Source organism: Bradysia coprophila, chromosome II (genome assembly GCF_014529535.1).
Source record: "Bradysia coprophila strain Holo2 chromosome II, BU_Bcop_v1, whole genome shotgun sequence".
Taxonomy (NCBI): Eukaryota; Metazoa; Arthropoda; class Insecta; order Diptera; family Sciaridae; genus Bradysia; species Bradysia coprophila.
In genome coordinates this window covers 5,095,078-5,117,972 of record NC_050735.1, presented here as the reverse complement: position 1 = coordinate 5,117,972, position 22,895 = coordinate 5,095,078, and the positions used below count along the sequence as shown (strand labels likewise).

The following is a 22,895-nucleotide window of genomic DNA, read 5'->3' as shown; positions in this document are numbered from 1 at the left end:
CTTTTTTTCTTTATGTCATTTAAAAATTACCATTAAGGCTGCTAATGGTATTATTGGCATCAAAATACTACTCTATTTGACGCGGTAAAACCTCTATTGCCCTGCTAGGTGCTTTGTCAACACCAAAATAGAAACAAATGAAAGGTCATATTTACGAGATTACGATAAACTTCATCTGATGCATATTTCGGCATTATCTTCATCTTGAAATTCAATCTGGTCGCTAATTCTTTGACCGACAAAGCATCGAGTCCATGGAAATCTCCGTAGGCAATGTCACCGTCTGGGTCATTTGGTATAAATGTGTATGGTGGATCGTCGCATACGATTACATTTATGATGCATTGATGAAAGTTGGCGAATTTATCGGGAAAATGTGATAAATTGCGATTGAAAGAGTTATTTTCGAAATAATTTCGCAGAATCGGTTGAACTTGTTCGCAGTGTTCTTCTGAATATGGGAAGTAAGTGTACAATAGCACTCTCTCGTAGTTGCGTGTTGGCAGCAATATCACCACATTTGTAGTATGATTTTCCCAATAATCGGAAAATATTTTTTCAAAGTTTCGTAATGGCTGCCTTCGGGATTTGTTAACACGATTATAAAATGTCCATAGGGATCGATGTTATCCTTCACTGATCCGTAAATTTCTCTAGATACAAAACGTGTAAATGTAATTTATATGACGGCTACGTTAGCCCAAAATTTTTTTGGCGCTAACTTCAGTTGGTTGCGGTAACCTCTCACTGAAAATTCGTGAATTTCGAATAAGGCTGTGTAACTTATAATGTAACTGTAATTGTATCCCTTATAGAGTTTGACTTATTATTTTTCACTGACGCTGACGCATTGCACTCCGTTTATTCACCGTTTTCAAAATAACAATGAAATCTGTTTTTTCTTCCCATTGTTATTGTGTAAACGGTCCGGTAGGTCAATCGGAAGAGCGTTGGACTCATGCCATTTGGGTTACAGCTGCGACTCCCAGCGTAAATATGCTCATATGGTTTTCCTAATCATATGCGATTAGTTCGTTGGAGGCCGATATGCAGGAATCTATGAAAAATAATCCGCCCGCTTAGCCTAAACTAGTGTAAAAGATTAGTAAACGAAGTGTAATGCGATTCGCGCTTTAAACTTTGCCGGTTACTGTGACTTGTCGACTTTAAGCACCCTGGAAATTAGTAAAGGAGTCGAGGAATACCTCCAAATAAATTCCAAAACATCAAAAATTAAATTTTAGATTTTTTAAATTTTATTTGGAGGTAACCCTCGACCCCTTTACTACTTTCCAGGGTGTCTAAAGTTCCAGCGTGCACATTATTCTGCAATGTGTTAACTTCCCGAATAAAATTTTTTTTCTCAATTTAGCACAGAATGCTCAATGTCTCCAATATAATTGCTGAGAACTGATCGAGAATCGATGAGATCAAAGTTTTTGAACTTAAAACTTGTAATTATAAGTGATAACGCGAAAACAGTTTTTCATAATATTTCAGATTATGAGAATTAAATAAAAGAAGAAAACTTTGGTCGATTGATCGCCGCATTAAAACCTACAAATAGAGTATACTCAAGGATTAGTAGCTTTTCATCTTCGGAAGTTATGACTGTAAATATGGTTAATGTTCGACTGTGTCTGTTGCTTACAACAGTGTTATGCGTGGATTCCACCAGTTGAAAAATTCCAGTTTCAGAGACCTACCAAAATCGGACCCAAATATCCGTATATTTTCTATCTCAAAATGTATGGGACCTTGAACACATGATATTCATCAGTCAGTACTGCCTTCAAAATTTCTCATACAGATGAGCCTTTAAGTGGTTTTTACATCTGAGAGCGCAATAGTAACGCAAAACTCATGAGAATTTAGATTTTTTTCATTTCAGCCGTCAAACATGCTAGTCATATGACGAGCAATCAACAGAAGTCAGCGCTTTAACCAAAATTACGGGTAACTTGTAATGCCACTCACCTGAAACTTATCCAACCATCAACAATCAATAAATTATTACGAGATTTTTTGTCCTCATTCTCAACGTTACCGACAAGAAATGTTATTGTGGACCGATGGCTAATAAATAGAAGTAACTCATCGAAGAGTTCACTCGGTTTTAATTCATTTCCAGATAGCGAAGCTGATCCTTGACATACAAGCAACGATTTACTTTGTTTGTTGATAAAATCATCCAAAATTCGATCGATCGCTAATACCATTGTGTGCGACTTGTTAAGAATTTCTTCTAATTTGACGTCAAGTAAATAAGACGATGCCGATGTTCCGCACAAAGCTACGCGAAATTGAGGTATCAAGTTGATGAATTGGCCTGATTTTAACAATTTTCTTACCAAAAATTAAAATGTTCAGCATTTCAAATACGAGAATGAATGCAGGTTAACTGATGATGAACAGAATGGAATTTATTAAACTGAACAAATATGAATAGAACGTAATGACCGATTCAAGCCTCAACGGAATTTAGTTTTTTTTATATTGTTAGATTGTACTGAAAGTCCTTGATTTAGGTTTTATCGTAATAATCTTTTAATTATAGCCATTACATTCTCAATAAGTTATGATATTTGACTGCTACTGTTAGTGGGTAACTCTACAACAACTACGAAATTAACGGTCATAACGAACTGTAGCTCCAATCTGTTAAGTTTTTATTCATTCCTGAATGAATTATTTTAATTGTCATGTGTGTTGCAGTTTGCAAATATTAAAATAAGTGAAACGATCTGTAATGTGCGTCTGTTGCTAATAGAAACAAGACGTTGCATGTAGTTGTAGAAGTTCTAAATATTGACGACGTATATTTTTATACGAGTATGAACCCGTAGGTGTTCACATTGTACCATTGATAATGTCTCAGATAATAATGATACGAAATATTTGGTAATTAATAAATGAATTTGAGCAATACCGACATCAAAACAATTTAATGGTTTACAATGATTTACAAATCACTTTTAAAGACTGAAACAGATATTTGTTGAAAACAATGTGAGCCCAAAAGTTTGATTTAGGCATGGCAAAGTGTAAACATTCATTTTTAATAGAAACTTCATTTTACTGAAAATTGCTTTCGAACGTATTTGTTACCAACATGTGTATGAATGTCTGTTATCCGCTTCCTTGCGCATCATATGGGATAAGACACCAGCACAAGATTCGTGTTTTATACAACGAGTTATGCTATTCCGTCAAAATATAAACTGCTACGCCACTTGGTCACATCTTATCGATGTGCAAGCTTCATTGACTAAGTATATAAAGGTGTGAATAGTATTGGTAGGCCTATATACTTGGAAGCGACGGCACTAGGCCTCAATATAACGTCACATGCCCTAGTTATGACGTTAGCACTGGTAGTGACCTGCCGTGGAAATGACGTCACTAGGTATCTATTCAACGTCACTAGCCTTGGTTATGACGTCACTGACACTTACAATCTTACAATATACATAAATGATATGTGACAGACGGACACCAACATTGGCCGTAAGACCCTGAAAAATAAAAACAGATTAAACAGGTTATACTCATTAAAGAATTATTTATGCTCACCAAAGCAATTAAAAAAGTGTCATAGAAACAAAACGAATAAATATTTTCTATATTTACCAAAATATGACGTCCAGAAAGCCTACACACTTACACATATCATACCCCTCAAGCTTAATTGAACTTACACAACTTACAACTTCACACATAGCAGTTCATTCGTCTCCCCTTAAACACCGGCATAAAAATAGAAATTAATAATCGTACTCGTATACATGATATTCCGCACGCATGATCAAAGTACGCATAATTACGATCTCATACTATTCCCCATTATCACGAACATGAAAGATCGAATTAACACGATCTAAATTTAACCTGTAACCCTTTCCTCCCTTATATGAAAAGCAAAAGATTCAATACCTTAAAGGGTATAAATAACGAAACGAGTGTAGTACCTATCTTTGCTCGGGATTATTTTAATGACAAAATATTACGTTACGTTTCGAAAAAGTATGAAATGCCTAGGAATGAACTAAACTCCTTTACGTTCCATTTCGTAAACGGATGAATTCCCAAGGAACCAACAAAGCTCCTTTACGGCCTCAATCTCAACTCAACAAAATCTTGAGTTGTGCTAAGATATTCCACATCCTAACCAGGGGCGGATCCAGCTTTTGCTCTGACCCAGGCGGATAGAAGAAAAAAGTTTCTGACCCAGGCGCCTTTTGTTTGAACTAAAATTTTCTATGTAAAAATCTTCTTCTGACCCCCGGCAACCGCCTCGACCGCACATAGGTGGATCCGCGCCTGACTAACTCCTGTGGTAATTCTTAGTTCATTTTCATTTTTTTTAGCTTCGAACTACATTTTCATTAAATAAAACCTTTCTATCAATGAACCTTGAAATAAAGCTACTTCCGCTATAGACTCTTCCAGCCGTTGGAATACAAATTTGTGTACGAATAGTGAATAAAACAACTTAACTCAACAGTAATGACTAAAATATTCCACATCAAAAATGTAGATGCAAGAAAAAACGCATAACTTTCGATCGACAGGTAGTCATATTTTCATACGATTTACGTTTGTGCAGAGGTAAAACAAATGTGTTTTGATTTCGCAATACAAAACCCCACTCACGCTCTTTTTCATTCATACACTCCCAATTGAATGGTAAAACATACCAGCATCGTATGAGTTGACTAAACTTGTTGTGCAGATCAGTTGAATATAGCCATCACCATACGTTGCCGATCGCAATGCCTTTCTCTTATACGATTTTATGAAGACGATTTCAGTTTTGGTTTTACGCTGTTTTCGTACGGTTAGACGATCAGTGGTTTTTAGCTTTCGATTTTTATCTCGATAAATCGGATATGTTTTGCTATTTATTGTGGTTTTCAGTAAATCGTTCGTAAAGGATTATAACGTGAACCCAATCGGAACTGTGAAGTTATTTTTTTTAAATAATGATGGTGGATATGGAACAAGGTACTTAATTACACTTTGCATTGCTTTTCGATGTACTTATTGTGGATGGGTGATCATGCACAATAATATTATGTGAAAGTTTAAGTTATGTAAACATACATCATGTAAAAGAGTCGTTTCGACTTATACGGTTTGACTGTTCATTCTTTTAATTTTATTTAACTGACGAAACGATTTGGTAAACAGAAATCGGTTAGCACTTGATGGACAATATGTCGACCGCATTTTGTAAAACCAGTTTCAGTATTTTTATCTTCAGACCTACTAGTGGCGTAATGCTAAAAGATTTTCTTTACGATATTGGTAGTAAACAAAGTTGCTAATTATTCTAGCCTCGAATCGTAATCCTGTATGGAAGAGTTCACGTAACACCCATGTGTTGAAACAACAATTTACATAGCACCTGGCTTCAAATTGCATTTTATAAATCAGTTTTTCGCAATTCCGGTCCATAATCATCACCTTTCCATGCATCCATTTAATGTTGTTTTGAAGGTATTTATTTCACTGTATTCCCGGACACAGTGCAATATGAACTTTTTTTTCGCACGCTAAAGAACCTATTAACCTTCAACGAAGGCTAAATTTGTATAAATAAAAATCTTGCATAGAAATCGAACCCCCGACATTGACACCAAAAGGTTTTTGAACACAAAGCAGCGACTATAGCCATTCGGCTGTAGAGTCACACAACTATACCGAACCCGAACGTATTGTTGAAGCGTATATACTAAGCATTGACTACTCGATTTCATTCAACGCGTCTCTTTACATCACATTGCAATGTGTATTATGATCGACATCTAGTGCGAAAAAATACCTTCATACCAAGGTAGCTTGGTAAATAAATACCTATTTGCACCTCATGCACAATAACTGCAACAGTATGGCATTCCATTATTGAGATCTCATACCTGGTGCGTGTCCAGGCCGGGCGTATTCCTTTCGTCACTGAATGGCAAAAAGTAAATATTTCGGCGCATCCACATTTTTTACCCTATATCCATACAAGATATCAATTTGAAGATGCAGCTACATTGGTATTTTACATAATTAGTCCTAAAATAGAGTTTTCGTGTGAGTTTTATTGATCCGAGGCGAAGCCGAGTTATGTAATATCGTCGAAAGTAGTGCTTGAAACGTGAAAAGTATGGCACTTGAAGAATGTTGATTCTAGAGGAATGCAAAATAAATGAACTGAGGTCTTTTCAGATTCATTTAAAGGCACCTAAAATGACGAGATTGTTGGTATTTTATGCAAAATAAAGCACCTTTTTTGAATTCTGACTTCATTTGATGAATTGTGTGTGCTACTACAGAAATATGTAGAATACCAAACGAGTTCGCGAGGTTACATTAGAATTCTTCGTAAACAGTGTTTGGTAGAACATTAAGCATTCATCTTGCTATTTCACATAAAATCTTTGTCTCTTTCGAATCAAAGGTGACTATCACTATCTTCAGATCTTTGTTATTGTCACATTTTCAAAAGATCAAATAATTCGAGTTACACGATCTATAAACTTGTATAGAATACGCAATTTTAGTTTGCATTTATGGAAATTATTCACGAAATTCATGGATGTGATTATGACCGAGCAGTGTATAGTAGAGATGAGCGGGTGGATTATTTTTGAACGAAACGATAAAGGAAGCAATTTATGAGTCCCATGACCAACCGAAATAGCTCCATATCTATTATGTTCTTACTTTCAAGCAACGCACTTGATAAGGAGTGGTTACTCTAAATAGTGTGAGGGATTCTTTTGAAAATCCACCTATCAAAATCGGACCCATTTCGTCTGGGATGGATATATACATGGTTTGAAAGGTCTTTGCCAGTAGACCTCAAAACATGCCTCACACAGTCTCTAACCACACCTGGTTGCTGGTGGAAGATCTTCGAAGTTGGAAAAATGGTGATTTTTATCCGATTTTTTTGGCCGTTATAAATGATCGTTCCGGGTGAGAGTGGGCTCGTTGGAAAGCTGAGCTTAAGTACTTTCGGGTCATGCCTAGTTTGATTAGATTCATTGATATATGTTTGCAAAAATTTGCAAGAAATTTTTTTCAAAATCTGTGTGAACTTTAGACAGGTCTGGGCTGGTACTGATGACGCTTAATGTGAACCTAACATGCTAGTCGTAACATACATTGTCTAGGCTTTCCGTTGATACCTCATTTGCAGTGCTGGTGATTGCCGACATAACAAAATTTTATGTTAGTACAACCGCTACTCGTAAAACTCACCAGCAATCACCAGCACTGCAAATGAGGTATACATGGAAAGCTTAGACAATGTATGTTACGACTAGCATCTTAGGTTCACATTAAGCGTCATCAGTACCAGCACCGACCTGTCTAAAGTTCACACAGATTTTGAAAAAAATTTCTTGCAAATTTTTTCAAACATATATCAATGAATCTAATCAAACTAGGCATGACCCGAAAGTACTTAAGCTCAGCTTTCCAACGAGTCCACTCTCACACGGAACGATCATTTATGACGGCCAAAAAATTCGGATAAAAATCACCATTTTTCCAACTTCGAAGATCTTCCACCAGCAACCAGGTGTGGCTAGAGACTGTGTGAGGCATGTTTTGAGGTCTACTGGCAAAGACCTTTCAAACCATGTATATATCCATCCCAGAAGAAATGGAAGAAATGGGCCCGATTTTGATAGATGGATTTTCAAAAGAATCCCTCTGTATGTGTCAGTTGGGTCAGTAGTGTGTCACACAACAACTGTAAAACTCAAAAAAAAACCCTTTATACAAAATAATTAGTTATTTGTTTTGGACGATTGATTTTAGGCAAATTCGCGAGCTCTAGCCCGAACGAAGCGAAAGTGCCAAAACAGACACCTCAAAAAAAAAATTCATGTAAGGGGCCGAAAACCAGAGAAAAATCTCAAAACTCCTCCTTATTTTCGGCCCCGACACATGAAATAGTTATTAACGTATCTGTTGTGGACGGAAAGTGCCGAAAATAAACCGTCCACAACAGATCCGTATACACCTTTTCATGCAGTGGGCCTAAATTACGAGAAAAATTCCGTAATTTATGCCCAAGCCATGAAAACAATGTGTTCACCTCGGGGAGAAATAGGAAATTTCACCTTGAGCTCTTATTGGGATCTCCTATTTTCTCCCTTTGGTTAACAGATAACTCTTGTTCATCACGGAAGAAGTTAAGCACAGGCAAGAATATAAACATCTGCTTCATAAGACTTTATCTTTCTTAAGACAATCCCACGCACTTGTTTCCAATGAAAGTCTAGAACAGGTATGGTCGATCGGCGAATTCGTCTTAAACTCACTCACATTTTATGTCAAAATAATATGAAAATGAGTGCGTTTAAGTACGAAAATCAAATTTTTATGTCCTCCGGGCGGACAATAGACCATACCTGTTTTACACTTTCATTGCTTGTTTCCCCTTCTCTATTTCATTATGTTATTTTATACTGAACAAAAGTAGGTGAAATGGAGGCGATAACAACCCTTCAATCGCGAAGTACTTTGTTTCATTTTAAAAAAAATTCTCGTCATTGCTATAGTCAAATATCAAGCGAGATAGTAAAATTGTTTGTGATTCCCATTAGCACATGAAGGAGTGTATTTGCAGATCTTTTATTGTAGTTAGGTACAGTCAGATTAGGGTTACATATTCACACCTTTCTGTCTGGACATACTAATCTATGAAAGTCTAGTAAAATTATCATTTTCTCTACAACGTTATGGGAAGGGATTCACAACAAATGAACGAAAATTAGTTACATGTTATAACTTGTTGTTCTTTCTACATTTCAGGAGCAAAAAATTATATTCAATTACTCACATCGGATGGTGTTGGGAAGCGTGTGGACCATGACATAAATTCGTACGAATTAAAACTGCCACCATTTTACGATGAAAAGTTGTTTAAAAGGTTTGTGTCTTCTCTTTTAGATAAAGTATTCAAAATATTTCACATATTAAGTCCATCTCAGTCAATATTTACCTTTCTTAACCGTGCGCTATCTTAGCGCTAAAGTCAATAAACCGTTTGAAAAAACGAATTTAAAAAAATCACGACTTCACTGATTCAAACAGGCATAAGTCGATCAGTAGAAATAACAATAAAATTTATGTCTTCAAATATTAACTATTTAAAGCGACGCTTTTAATTATGTAAACAATTAACTCAGTCTGTTTTCTATGACAATTTATTGTTTCGTCAGAGCTCAAAAATTTTTCAACGCCAACATATTTGCTATGTTTGCCGGTAAATTAATTGGACTCATATCTGTGCTGGCCATACCGTCAATACTGAAAATACTTGACTATACCAAAGAATCCGGTACATCAATGAAGGCATATCGACGGTACTTAGCCACAATTTATCACACTGTCATGTGGTATCAGGTTGAATTAAAACCAGGATCCAAGTAAGTGGAAAAGAAAAGTAAACCAATTTTCCTAATTCAAAAAAATCGTACTTGTCCCAAAGATCATGGAAGTCACTATCAGCGGTTCGGAAACGCCATGTAATTTCGAGTAATTTTGCTGAAAAGGGGCAATCTGGTTTCATATCTCAGAAAGACATGGCATTGACTCAATTCGGATTCCTTGGGTAAGACTTGACAACAGGCCGATTGTTCGTTCAGAAATCCATCATTTTGATATTGTTTCCAGTTATATAGCCATCAAACCCGATATGCTAGGCGTCCAAGTAACCGATGAAGATCTGGAAGCATTTACTCATTTTTGGAGAGTTATAGGCTACATGATTGGCTTAGACGACAAATACAACCTTTGTACAGATTCGTGGTCCACTACCAAACCACGACTGGAAGCGATGCTATCTTATGTGTTTCAACCGAGTCTGGACGTTTCTGGTTTAACCGAAAAATTTACCGAAATGTCACGCGCTCTCATCACCGGTCTTTGGTGTTTCAATCCATTTCTAACGTTTGATGCTCACATGTTTTTCCTGAAGATGGTGGCCGGTTGCAATAGTTATGACTATTTGGAGAAGAGTAGTTCTTCGAATCAGATAGAAACAAAAGCAAATTTAGAGAAACTGGGTTGGTATGATCGAGTGATTTTGTATCTGCTAACAATGGCCCATACGTGCTGGTTGAAAATAACCGTTTTGCGATGGTACTTCAATTCGCAAATTCACCTGTCTCTGTTTATAATTCATTATTTTCCATTTTTGGCATTTTATAAGTTTGGAATTCGGGATTCGTATGTGAGGATCTTAAAAGGTGATAAATTGTAGCTTTAAGTTTGTGTGTACATAACTGTAATTAGCGTTGGATATTACATGTACATTTGGTCGTAGTGTTTTTAGTTGAAATTATTTAAATAAAAAAAGTTGTTGCCTTTTTTGTAGTATTTAGAATTTTACAGAATATATTTCTCTGTCACCTTTTATGTTCAGCAATGCTTGGACTAGAAAAATAACAAAAATCCACCAAACTGATTTTTGTACAAGGTCTTATAAATTTGCGTTCGACTTTGTAGCATTGAGAATTGACCTTCCTGTGCTGTGGGTCCTCTTTAAGGTTTTCCAGAAAAAGAGGTTTTTTTTAAATCGGACCAGTGGATCATGAGTTAGGACCCTATGAAGGAACTAAATTAGAATCCAATTTTTTGCCGTTTTTGCTCATTTTTGCTTTACAGTCAATTGAATCCTAAGGTTTCCGTAGAAAACGCTGAAGTGTTAGAAAAGTTTAAGGTGACAGGAGAGGGATGTCTACAGATGTTAAAGTCTTTCCTTGTACTTTGAAGAGGTCTATCATTTTTGCAGTTTTAAAGAAATCCAATTTAGATTTTTGAACGAAATTCCTAATTAATTGAAACGCTCTCATCCGTGATGTCGGAGATGTCAATAAGCTATCACTTAAACCGGACCTAAAACACTTTCAGATGGATTGTTATATGAAGACTGTTTTAGTCCGATTTAAGTAAAAGCTTTTTGTGAACGTTGGTCGTTATCGATAAGACTATTTTCTTTAGCATAAAGGCAAGCGTCAGAGTAGCTCACACACATTTCTGGAATGATTAAACTAGAAAAAACATCAAAAAATCATCCATCACATCTCCAAATAAATTTATTCCTCCGCAAATGGGGTCAATAGTCCTGGTAATTTGTATGCATGTATGGACCTGACCTGCTAATTGGTGCTTCGCTAATTATGAGTCACCTTTTCCTGCAAACTTGCATAAGTTTTTTAGGTCTTTTTTCCATAGGAAAAAAAGACCTATTGTGGGCACTTCATCTGTCCGTCCGTCCGTCCGTCCGTCCGTCCGTCCGTCCGTCCGTCCGTCTGTCCGTCCGTCCGTCCGTCCGTCTGTCCGTCTGTCCGTCCGTCCGTCCGTCCGTCTGTCCGTCCGTCCGTCCGTCCGTCTGTGTCACAAATAAAATGTGATTGATAAAAGTTAAAATTGCAATGCTACTATGAACAAACCAACACCAGGCAAATCAATTATTATTTGTTATCTGGTAACCAATCGCTCATAGCAGACATTGCAATTTGAAAGTTTGGTAGTTGTTGGTAGTTGGACCCCCAAAATATTTAGCAGCAAAGATGTTTCTTACTCGAGAGACGCACACCGACTGACGAAATTATTCGGCCTGCTTGCCTTTTTATAACTCAAATATTTGGTAGTTGACTACCTCGGTGGTAAATTGCAATGCTACTATGAGCAAACCAACACCAGGCAAATCAATTATTATTTGTTATCTGGTAACCAATCGCTCATAGCAGACATTGCAATTTGGTAGTTGTTGGTAGTTAGACCCCCAAACTATATAGCAGCAAAGATGTTTCTTACTCGAGAGACGCACACCGACTGACGAAATTATTCGGCCTGCTGGTCTATTTATAAATCGAGTATTTGGTAGTTGACTACCAAAGTGGTAGTTGACTGACTACCAAAGTGGTAGTTGACTGACTACCAAAGTGGTAGTTGACTGACTACCAAAGTGGTAGTTGACTGACTACCAAAGTGGTAGTTGACTGACTACCAAAGTGGTAGTTGACTGACTACCAAAGTGGTAGTTGACTGACTACCAAAGTGGTAGTTGACTGACTACCAAAGTGGTAGTTGACTGACTACCAAAGTGGTAGTTGACTGACTACCAAAGTGGTAGTTGACTGACTACCAAAGTGGTAGTTGACTGACTACCAAAGTGGTAGTTGACTGACTACCAAAGTGGTAGTTGACTGACTACCAAAGTGGTAGTTGACTGACTACCAAAGTGGTAGTTGACTGACTACCAAAGTGGTAGTTGACTGACTACCAAAGTGGTAGTTGACTGACTACCAAAGTGGTAGTTGACTACCAAAGTGGTAGTTGACTACCAACATGGTAGTTTACTAATACGGATGTTGTAGATATGTTTACTGTTTGAGAGCTGCACACCGACTGATGAAATTAATCGGCTTGCTTGCCTATTCATAATTCCAAAATTTGGTAGTTGAATACCAAAGTGGTACTTGAATGAGTACCAAGCTAGTAGTAAACAGAAATTGAAAAAAAATGAAAAAGACCTCACCAGGCTTCAGCCGGTCTATTCTTTTTAGGTCTTTTTTCCATAGGAAAAAAAGACCTATTGTGGGCATTTCATCTGTCCGTCCGTCCGTCTGTGTCACAAATAAAATGTGATTGATAAAAGTTAAAATTGCTACTATGAACAAACCAACACCAGGCAAATCAATTATTATTTGTTATCTGGTAACCAATCGCTCATAGCAGACATTGCAATTTGAAAGTTTGGTAGTTGTTGGTAGTTGGACCCCAAAATATTTAGCAGCAGAGATGTTTACCGTTTGAGAGCTACGCACCGAATGACGAAATTATTCTGCCTGCTTGCCTATTTATAACTCAAATATTTGGTAGTTGACTACCACGGTAGTAAATTGCAAAGCTACTATGAGCAAACCAACACCAGGCAAATCAATTATTATTTGTTATCTGGTAACAGATCGCTCATAGCAGACATTGCAATTTGAAAGTTTGGTAGTTGTTGGTAGTTGGACCCCCAAAATATTTAGCAGCAAAGATGTTTCTTCCTCGAAAGATGCACACCGACTGATGAAATTATTCTGCCTGCTGGTCTATTTGTAAATCGAGTATTTGGTAGTTGACTATCAAAGTGGTAGTTGCTAACCAAAGTAGAAGTTGACTACCAAAGTGGTAGTTGACTACCAAAGTGGTAGTTGACTACCAAAGTGGTAGTTGACTACCAAAGTGGTAGTTGACTACCAAAGTGGTTGTTGACTACCAAAGTGGTTGTTGACTACCAAAGTGGTAGTTGACTACCAAAGTGGTAGTTGACTACCAAAGTGGTAGTTGACTACCAAAGTGGTAGTTGACTACCAAAGTGGTAGTTGACTACCAAAGTGGTAGTTGACTACCAAAGTGGTAGTTGACTACCAAAGTGGTAGTTGACTACCAAAGTGGTAGTTGACTACCAAACTCATGCGGAGGTTGTAGAGATGTTTAATGTTTGAAAGCTGCACACCGACTGATGATATTAATCGGCTCGCTTGCTTATTTATAAATCGAAAATTTGGTAGTTGAATACCGAAGTGGTACTTGAATGAATACCAAGCTGGCAATAAACAGGAGATTCAAAAACGATGGTGAGATTCAAAAAGAAAAAGAAAAAAGACTCACTAGGCGTTAGCCGGTACTATTCTTGTCTTCCATTTTGAGACTGAATGGCGCGAGTGTTTCTTTCAACTGGAACAACTGAAAGTGCGTTGACTGGAATCTTTGCCAGGGGATGTCTTTGCCTCACTTCAGTTTCGTTAAATTTTTCGTTCATTCATTTACAGCCTGGGACAGTCAAAAAATTGCATTTTTATTCTATACGTGTTTCATCGATTTCAGCTGTTTTGCCATTGTAATTTGTATTGTTAAAACAGCTGAAATCGATAAAAACGAAAATCATAAAAATGCACTTTTTTGACTGTCCTTGGCTGTATTTGTAAGATATTTTTTAAAGTAGATGGCATTTCTTAACGTGAGTGTCATTTTAAACGGACTTGAAGATGATCTATATTACTGTTTATTTACATCTAAATTTCGATTAGATAGGGTTGACCACAGAGGGACGACATTTAACATTTTTTCAAGGAACGAAAACTGTTGCATTCGTCCTGCAAGTAAGGGAAAACTTCCCCCTTGATACGTTAATAACTATATGACCGACAAAGTGTGGAGTGGACGCCTTTGTAATGTAAAGAGTATGGCTAAATTTTCGTATCATCTTATGAAGTCGCTGATGCTCTCAGTTTTTAGTTATTCAAGTTTTGAAATCTTAAAAAAATTGGTGCAAGTTAAGGTCTTGATTTGTGAAGATCCTTCCTACAGTTATTGTCACGGAAATTTATTTCTAAGGGGAACTATTTTACCAGCTGGTTCTTATTAGTTTTGTCTTTGCACAAGTGTGTGACATGAGTAAAGACGTATAGGCAATAGGCAAGCGTAAAAAGTATGATTGTATGAGTTGTTATGTGGTAACCCGAGTAAAAATAAAGTCTCAATTGAGAACGGTTTGAGCTATCTCAAAGTCTCAAATCTTGGCTGAGGATTGATTGAGGATTGGTGAGATATTGGTAAAGTTTAAATTTTGAGGATTGAGGATTTTCGGCGCTGCAGACGTGAAGACTTTGTGAGACATGAGTATTTTCGTGAGATATTTTTTGTTAAAAGTGAGGATTATGGTGAGATATGAGAATTTTCTTGAGATATTTTTTGATAGACATGAGGACTACGCTGAGGCTTGAGGACTTTTGTGAGATATTTTTTGTTAGACATGAGGACTATGTTGAGGCTTGAGATTTTTTGTGAGATATTTTTCGTTAGACATGAGGACTACGCTGAGGCTTGAGAATTTTCGTGAGACATTTTTCGTTAGACATGAGGACTACGTTGAGGCTTGAGAATTTTTGTGAGATATTTTTCGTTAGACACGAGGACTACGCTGAGGCTTGAGATTTTTTGTGAGATATTAATTGTTAGACATGAGGACTACGCTGAGGTTTGAGAATTTTTGTGAGATATTTTTCGTTATACATGAGGACTACGCTGAGGCTTGAGATTTTTTGTGAGATATTAATTGTTGGACATGAGGACTACGCTGAGGTTTGAGAATTTTTGTGAGATATTTTTCGTTAGACATGAGGACTACGTTGAGGATTGAGGGTTTACGTGAGATATTTTTTGATAGACATGAGGACTACGCTGAGGCTTGAGAGTTTTTGTGAGATATTAATTGTTAGACATGAGGACTACGCTGAGGCTTGAGATTTTTTGTGAGATATTAATTGTTAGACATGAGGACTACGTTGAGGATTGAGGGTTTACGTGAGATATTTTTCGTTAGACATGAGGACTACGCTGAGGCTTGAGGACTTTTGTGAGATATTTTTTGTTAGACATGAGGACTATGTTGAGGCTTGAGATTTTTTGTGAGATATTTTTCGTTAGGCATGAGGACTACGTTGAGGATTGAGAATTTTTGTGGGATATTTTTCGTTGGACATGAGGACTACGATGAGGCTTGAGATTTTTTGTGAGATATTAATTGTTAGACATGAGGACTACTTTGAGGCTTGAGGATTTTCGTGAGCTATTTTTTGTAAGACTTGAGGACTACGTTGAGGATTGAGAATTTTTGTGAGATATTTTTCGTTAGACATGAGGACTACGATGAGGATTGAGGGTTTACGTGAGATATTTTTCGTTAGACATGAGGACTATGTTGAGACTTGAGAATTTTCGTGAGATATTTTTTACTCTTCATGAGATGATTTATTTAATCAAATATTTAAACATTAGAAAAAAAAAACAGAACATTTTAGGTATAAAAAATTATTCAGAAAGGTCACTATCTAAGCCTTCTGAAATGCTGCCTTCTGAAACGCTGCCTTCATCATCTGCAACTCAAAAAGTCTCATGAAAGGCCTCACATGTCACCATAGTCCTCATGTGAAAAAAAAATATATCTCACAAAAGTCCTCATGTCTTATTACAGTTCTCATCTGCAACCCAAAAAGTCTCAAGAAAGGCCTCACATCTCACCATAGTCCTCATGTGTAAAAAAAAAGTCTCACAAAAGTCCTCATGTCTTATTACAGTTCTCATCTGCAACTCAAAAAGTCTCATGAAAGGCCTCACATGTCACCATAGTCCTCATGTGAAAAAAAAATATATCTCACAAAACTCCTCATGTCTTATTACAGTTCTCATCTGCAACCCAAAAAGTCTCATGAAAGGCCTCACATCTCACCATAGTCCTCATGTGTAAAAAAAAATATCTCACAAAAGTCCTCATGTCTTATTACAGTTCTCATCTGCAACTCAAAAAGTCTCATGAAAGGCCTCACATGTCACCATAGTCCTCATGTGAAAAAAAAAATATCTCACAAAAGTCCTAATGTCTTATTACAGTTCTCATCTGCAACCCAAAAAGTCTCATGAAAGGCCTCACATCTCACCATAGTCCTCATGTGTAAAAAAAAATATCTCACAAAAGTCCTCATGTATTATTACAGTTCTCATCTGCAACCCAAAAAAGTCTCATGAAAGGCCTCACATCTCACCATAGTCCTCACAAATAAGTACCTCAGTCTCAAAAAAAATCCTCAATATCTCTAAAACAAGTCTCGAAAAAAATCTCAGTGTCTCAAAATTGTCTCACACAAGTTTGTAACAACGGTTCAAAAATAAGATTTGGAAAGCTATAAGCAGAAATAGCAACACGCGTAAACCAGTTGGCGGTCGGATATCTAGGTTAAGCATCAATCGACGCGGTTAGTACTTAGGTGGGTGACCGCAAAAATCATCAAAATAAGGTAATTTTCAAATAAAAAAAATAACAAATTTCTCATTTCAGATTAGCGAATTATAAACAAAAATGAAGGGTGCTGCCATCTCTGCATAAAATATGAAGATGATAACGAACGCAATAATCTAAGTGAGAATAACGAAAACGAAATGAAGGCAATGAAGACTCAGTGAGGAGGATGTAGGCAGAAAAGTATAAGTGAGAATAATACATTGAGGACTAGTGAGACATTGAGGATTGGTGAGACATTGAGGACTGGTGAGGCATTGAGTACTGGTGAGGCATTGAGGACTGGTGAGGCATTGAGGACTGGTGAGATATTGAGGACTGGTGAGACATTGAGGACTGGTGAGACATTGAGGACTGGTGAGACATTGAGGCCTGGTGAGACATTGAGGACTGGTGAGACATTAAGGACTTAGTAAGATAGGCAAAAATTTCTCATATCTTTTTTTTCGATTAAAAAACACTCACAAAGTCCTCAATGACTCACCAGTCCTCAATGTCTCACCAGGCCTCAATGTCTCACCAGGCCTCAATGTCTCATCAGTCCTCAATGTCTCACCAGGCCTCAATGTCTCACCAGTCCTCAATGTCTCAACAGTCCTCAATGCCTCACCAGGCCTGAATATCTTACCAGTCCTCAATGTCTCACCAGGCCTCAATGTCTCACCAGTCCTCAATGTCTCACCAGGCCTCAATGTCTCACCAGTCCTCAATGTCTCAACTGTCCTCAATGCCTCACCAGGCCTGAATATCTTACCAGTCCACAATGCCTCACCAGGCCTGAATATCTCACAAGTCCTCAATGTCTCACCAATCCTCAATATCTCACCAGTCCTCAATGCCTCACCAGGCCTGAATATCTCACAAAACTCTCTTCTAAGTCTCACAACGCCCTCGATGTCTCACGAGAAGTCCTCAATGTCTCACAAGACCCTCTTATAAGCCTCATAATGTACTCAATGCCTCACAAGAAGTCCTCAATGTCTCACAAAACTCTCTTCTAAGTCTCACGAGAAGTCCTCAATGTCTCACAATGTCCTCAGTGGCTCACAAAAGTCTCGATAAAGTCTCACAACGTCTTCAATGTCTCAGTAGAAAACTAAAAAAGTCTCACTCAAGTCCTCATGTCTCATAAAAGTCTCAATATCACACATGTCTCACGAGTCTTCAGCGCTACAGAAGCGCTACAAATGTCTCAAACATGTCTATATCTGTCGAAATCAGATATCTCACTCCCATATTAAAATGTGTGAGGATTTGAGACATCTCAACTCGAAAAATATTTTTACTCGGGAAGGCATGTGAAACAGACTTAGTAGCTGTATGCTTCAATCTTTGTTTTTTTACATACAGACACACAATGTTAACGTTGGTTCTCAATACGTTTATTACTTGGTCAATGTTCAGCAATAGGTCGATAACTCAACTCAACACCAATAAAATATGACCCCTGACCTGTTGATGTTCTAGTTTGTTCCTACCGTTTATAATGTCCAACCCTTTCTTGCGAGCCTTCAAACACTGGTCTTCCATTTTTCGCCTGAGTAGCGCGAGTATTTCTTTCTACTTGAATCTCTTTGCCATCGGATATGTAAGTGAAATAACGCATGCCCAAATCTTCTGTGTTGAAATCCATGGGGTTGTCGTATATGATCCATGTAACCGATTCCGCACAATGAGAAGCCGGAACAGAACCATGATACAGTGTGTAACGGCTATTGCGCGGTAGAAAGTCCGAAAAACGTATGTTAACATTGCCGGTGACCTTTTCACTTTCCTTTAGCTTGGTGCTAAGCATCAAATTATTTATCTGGGTCCATGCATAATTTGGAACATTCGAAGATCGGAAAAGCACAACAATTTCCAATACGTTGCCGAGCTGTGCAAATGCCGGTGCGGTGTTGCCGTCGAATTGTCTTGACACAAACAACAAATGCATCTGTAACGGTAGATATTACGATTAAAATGCCTATCTGGGCCTCGATTCTCATACGTTCGTTACTTTAAGAATTCGTAATTTGACGGTTCTTATCGGATTTTATACACACAACTGTCAAGTTACGAATATTTGGAGTTACGAAAATACGAGAATCGTCGCCCTGAGCGATTAAAACGTGAAAAATCTCACCTCCATAGCGTAAAACTCCCCATCGATGGAATGCAACGTTCCAGTACGATTATTCTTACCATGATGTACATGAATATTTTGCAATATGTACTCAGTGTTCGCTTTAAATGGAGCTATTCTGTCCGCTGGTGCCCTAACTATAACTGATCGTTCCACTGCTTTGCGATCCCAATCGTATACAGCTAAGTAGACAAAAATGTAATTTAATGACTCGAAAATTTCAAATTTGGTATTTGAAAACTAACTTTGCCGAGCAGCGTTCGTCACCGTAATCTGATTTGTCGGTATTTCAAAGTTTTTAAATTCCAAGTTGATGTAGCTTAAACGTGTTCGGCCGCATTTTGTTATCGCTATCGGGGATTGGAGTCGACCATCCAAACATGGCCCAGTCCAGTCGTACTCGACTAATAATTATAACACGTTAGGTAAAAAACAGTAATTTTTTATGAAAAATTATCTAACATCTTGGATCAAACCAGAAGTCCAATGAATATGCTCCAGATATTGTCATCATCAGGACGACTAGGCCACATCCTAACTTTGTAACGGAATTCATACTTCGATGGAATGACACCAGCCTAAGGCATAAACGTATGTTTAAAAGTTACGAATGGTACTCTTGATATAGATATAGAAATTACAGCCAACCCCACAACGGATGTACTTTTAAATAAAAGACACAGCATTTGCCTCACGAAGCTACGGGAATCCCCAGTTAAACAGAACATAAAAAATTATTCGTCATTTTGCAATGAAAGGAGAAATTGACTGTATTTTACTCGGAAAAAAGTACGTTTGTAGTGAAATAGGGCATTTAAAATAAATAAGTCAAGTTTAAGCACGTTTAAAAACAGTGTGAAACTTGGGACCACATCGTTATTATGAACACGTGACCGACGTGGCACACGAGCACCCCGTTATTTACACGTCAAACAAAATTAATTTTTGGAAAAGACGTTTTCACGCAATCTAATCTAGGTTCACATATCTACAGCCTTGGTCTGGCTGCAATATATACGTGTAGTCTGAATTGAATTATAAAGAAAAGACAGCCATCCACTTTTTTGGACGCCAAAGCCCACTATACTTACTCTCGATAAATTTAAATTTTAAATTAAATTCTCGAAGACGACTAAAATGTTTCAATGAATTACCTGCTAATTTATTCTCTTTGCTAAATCAATATTTAACTATGTTGGCTCTTTTAGGATGGATAGATTCCATCAAATATTTCCTCAAAAATTAAAACTTTGAAAGAAATTTTTTTGGCATTGTGGTTAATTATGTGAAAATGACTCCTTATCTGACATCTGAAATGACATTGACAATGATGATCTGTAATACAAGTGCAACTAACGGTAAATTTCTTTCCTGCAAGGCAAAATTTCGTATACACAACAATTCGATGCATGTGTTAGTCTGACTTACAGATTGTCTTTTCCATGCGCAAAAATTATGGTAGAAAAAATAGAGTTGAGGAATGTCTCGATCAAAAATATGTCATAAGATTTATGGGTCTTTTATGTAATGGGGACTTAAAATATTTAAGATCCCTTCACGGGATTTATTGTTGGTAACTTATCAAAACTTTGATAAAAATGGAAGTTTTCGTAGAGGACTATTTTAAAAACCATCCATCTTAATTTGATGCTATTTTCAATTAAAAAAGAATACATCCTCTTGGTTCAATATTCCTTGTCTCATTGACGTGTTATTGAAACAGTTGCTCTCGAAAACAAGATTAAACACACGTGTCGTCTTAGTTTTTTTTATCTTAATTTAAGTAAGATGAAAAACTTTTATTTTTGCGATTGATTTAAGCCTTTGCAACTGACTAAACACAAAAAAGTAAATTTTGTAAACAAATTCTATACTTCTGACGTCTATTTGCTTTTTCATCAGAATTGCGATATTTAAAAAATTATAATTTCCATCCAGCGTAAATATTCGCATATTTGAACAAATGGCTTGCTGGCGACCCCCCAAAAAAAATTATATTTGAAAAAATAGTTTAAACTTCCGGACCGTTTATAAATGTCTGGTGGTTGAAAGTTTTGCGTCTGATTTTATTATGGACGTACCACACGTATCATGCCCAAAGCAATTTGTGACTCAATTTTTTTAATGTGAACAATCAGCTGCAAAGTTAAATTTTTGCGTGTCGAAGCTTTGAGCGTCATCCTTTCCGATATCAATACTTTTGTAAGTAAAGGACTTGCCTCAACCTTTTTCTTCTAAGAGGTTTTTGTCTGACTAGACAGGTATAACATACTACAGCTGAAAGTCCAAACATTTATGCGTGTTTTTTCGGCCATTTTGGATTTTTTTTGTCAACAAAAAAATTATTCTAAAAAAAACTTCGAACATTTAAGAATATTTTACGAAGCAAAACGAAGAAAAATGCATTCGACGACATTTCGACGGCATTTTGAAAGCATTTCGGAGACGAGTCTCGGTCGTCAAACAATAATTTATAATTATTTCTGACAGTATGGTGGCAGTTTTAATAGGCAAACTTTGGAACCGTTTCACTTTCTGTCGAAATGCAGCTGCTCGCTTGACAACTCCGCATATTTTGCTTTACATCTCAATTTGAAGCATTCACGCCAACGAAAGCAAAATGTTTTTTTTCTGAAAAATGTCTTCATTTTTCGCATGGTGCACAATGCAAACATGACATCGGAATTTGTGGTGAGCGTACAATTGTGTATTTATTGCTGTCACTAAGAAAACATCCGAGTAGCGCGATATTTAAACATTTGATATAAATGTTCGATTTATTTCGCATAAAAGGCTTGAGTGTTAATAAATGAAATTTGAAGTATATGACGACTCGACTCATTGTTGATTTTACATTTAAAATAATTTGTTTCACTGTAAGATTGACAACGTTGATTACAGTTGCGAGATTTCAATGTTTTTGCGAAAAATAGAATATTCTCTTCCCAACTGATTAAATTGTGTTATTTTGCTCAAAACTGAATATTTGTCGAATTACCGCACCTCCCAGCTTATATTCCACATCGATATCTCTTTGGAAATGATGGGCATGAAAATTCAGCGAAGCCAAAGTGACATAACGGCCGCTCCAGGCGGAACGAGTGAGCTACCGGAGTTGCCCCTGATGATTTTGGAATCAGCATTCCATACATAATCATAAAATCAATTTTACCTCAATTTGCACAATCCAAAGTGTATTTCCCAGCCTTAGCGGACGCACCAATCTTATTTTGACAAATGTGACACCGACTTTTTTTATAATAGAGTTGCCGTGCCGCGCACTTTTTTGAAGCAATATCGAAGTCACACGAAAAAGACAAAATTTTCTATGACAGGATACACTATTATTGTTTTTCGGTTCGTTAGCCAAAGGAATGTGAATTAGTTTTCTTCGTATTCGTTGCGAGATTTAATTGGCTTGCGATGACGTTTTTCATTGAAAAAAAAACTGATTTTTTCAAAATTTGTACTTTTTGGATGATGTGGTGACATACATCTTCAGCTAAAACAATAAACATAGCATAACTTAATCGGTAAACTTTAAAAACAAAAATACAAAAGGAAATCACCTTAAATTGAGTTCAAATCGATCACATAAGAAATTTCCGTTTAACTAAAATTTCTCATTAGAAATAAGAATTGAAAACAAAGTTTATATCTTCCGTGTAAACATATACACGTTCGTCACTGTACTGTTTTACTCCCTAATTTTCCTAGTTTGGTTGCTAGAGAGGGTGTTGGTCTTACATACATTTTTTGCAGCTGGTTCACTCACACAAACAAAACTACGCATACGTCTTTATACGGTTTTACCACTACAGCGAATGTGCATGTAACTATTTCACCCCTATAAATACGTACAACCAATACCCTCTCTAGCAACCAAACTTCGTTTTGACGTAGTCA

The 22,895-nt window shown here is 36.9% G+C and overlaps 2 protein-coding genes across 2 annotated transcripts; one reads left to right on the top strand and one right to left on the bottom strand.

Annotated features, from left to right (window-relative positions):
• The first annotated feature begins 4,742 nt into the window (after window positions 1-4,742).
• On the top strand, window positions 4,743-10,375 carry LOC119068416 (rubber oxygenase-like). Its single transcript, XM_037171988.1, has 5 exons — window positions 4,743-5,004; window positions 8,818-8,935; window positions 9,228-9,434; window positions 9,497-9,619; window positions 9,682-10,375. Exons 1-5 carry the CDS (start codon window positions 4,983-4,985, stop codon window positions 10,268-10,270), a joined length of 1,059 nt encoding a protein of 352 aa, XP_037027883.1. The 5' UTR covers window positions 4,743-4,982; the 3' UTR covers window positions 10,271-10,375.
• A 7,849-nt stretch (window positions 10,376-18,224) lies between these two features.
• On the bottom strand, window positions 18,225-20,125 carry LOC119068524 (carbonic anhydrase 13-like). The gene is made up of 5 exons (XM_037172136.1): window positions 20,081-20,125; window positions 19,452-19,567; window positions 19,235-19,393; window positions 18,990-19,171; window positions 18,225-18,800 (listed from the first exon to the last, which is right to left on the bottom strand). The coding sequence occupies exons 2-5, from the start codon at window positions 19,543-19,545 to the stop codon at window positions 18,339-18,341; spliced, it is 897 nt and encodes a 298-aa protein (XP_037028031.1). The 5' UTR covers window positions 19,546-19,567; window positions 20,081-20,125; the 3' UTR covers window positions 18,225-18,338.
• Window positions 20,126-22,895: the final 2,770 nt, after the last annotated feature.

What these genes read in the sequence shown, in the direction of transcription:
- LOC119068416 (XM_037171988.1), top strand. Translation starts at nt 4,983, where the DNA reads ATGATGGTGGATATGGAACAAG. An exon ending in GATGAAAAGTTGTTTAAAAG is followed by an intron (nt 8,936 to 9,227) that starts GTTTGTGTCTTC and finishes TTGTTTCGTCAG; the next exon opens with AGCTCAAAAATTTTTCAACG. An exon ending in ACTCAATTCGGATTCCTTGG is followed by an intron (nt 9,620 to 9,681) that starts GTAAGACTTGAC and finishes TATTGTTTCCAG; the next exon opens with TTATATAGCCATCAAACCCG.
- LOC119068524 (XM_037172136.1), bottom strand. Translation starts at nt 19,545, where the DNA reads ATGAATTCCGTTACAAAGTTAGGATGTGGCCTAGTCGTCCTGATGATG. An exon ending in CTTCTGGTTTGATCCAAGAT is followed by an intron (nt 19,394 to 19,451) that starts GTTAGATAATTT and finishes TATAATTATTAG; the next exon opens with TCGAGTACGACTGGACTGGG. An exon ending in GACGAACGCTGCTCGGCAAA is followed by an intron (nt 19,172 to 19,234) that starts GTTAGTTTTCAA and finishes TTGTCTACTTAG; the next exon opens with CTGTATACGATTGGGATCGC.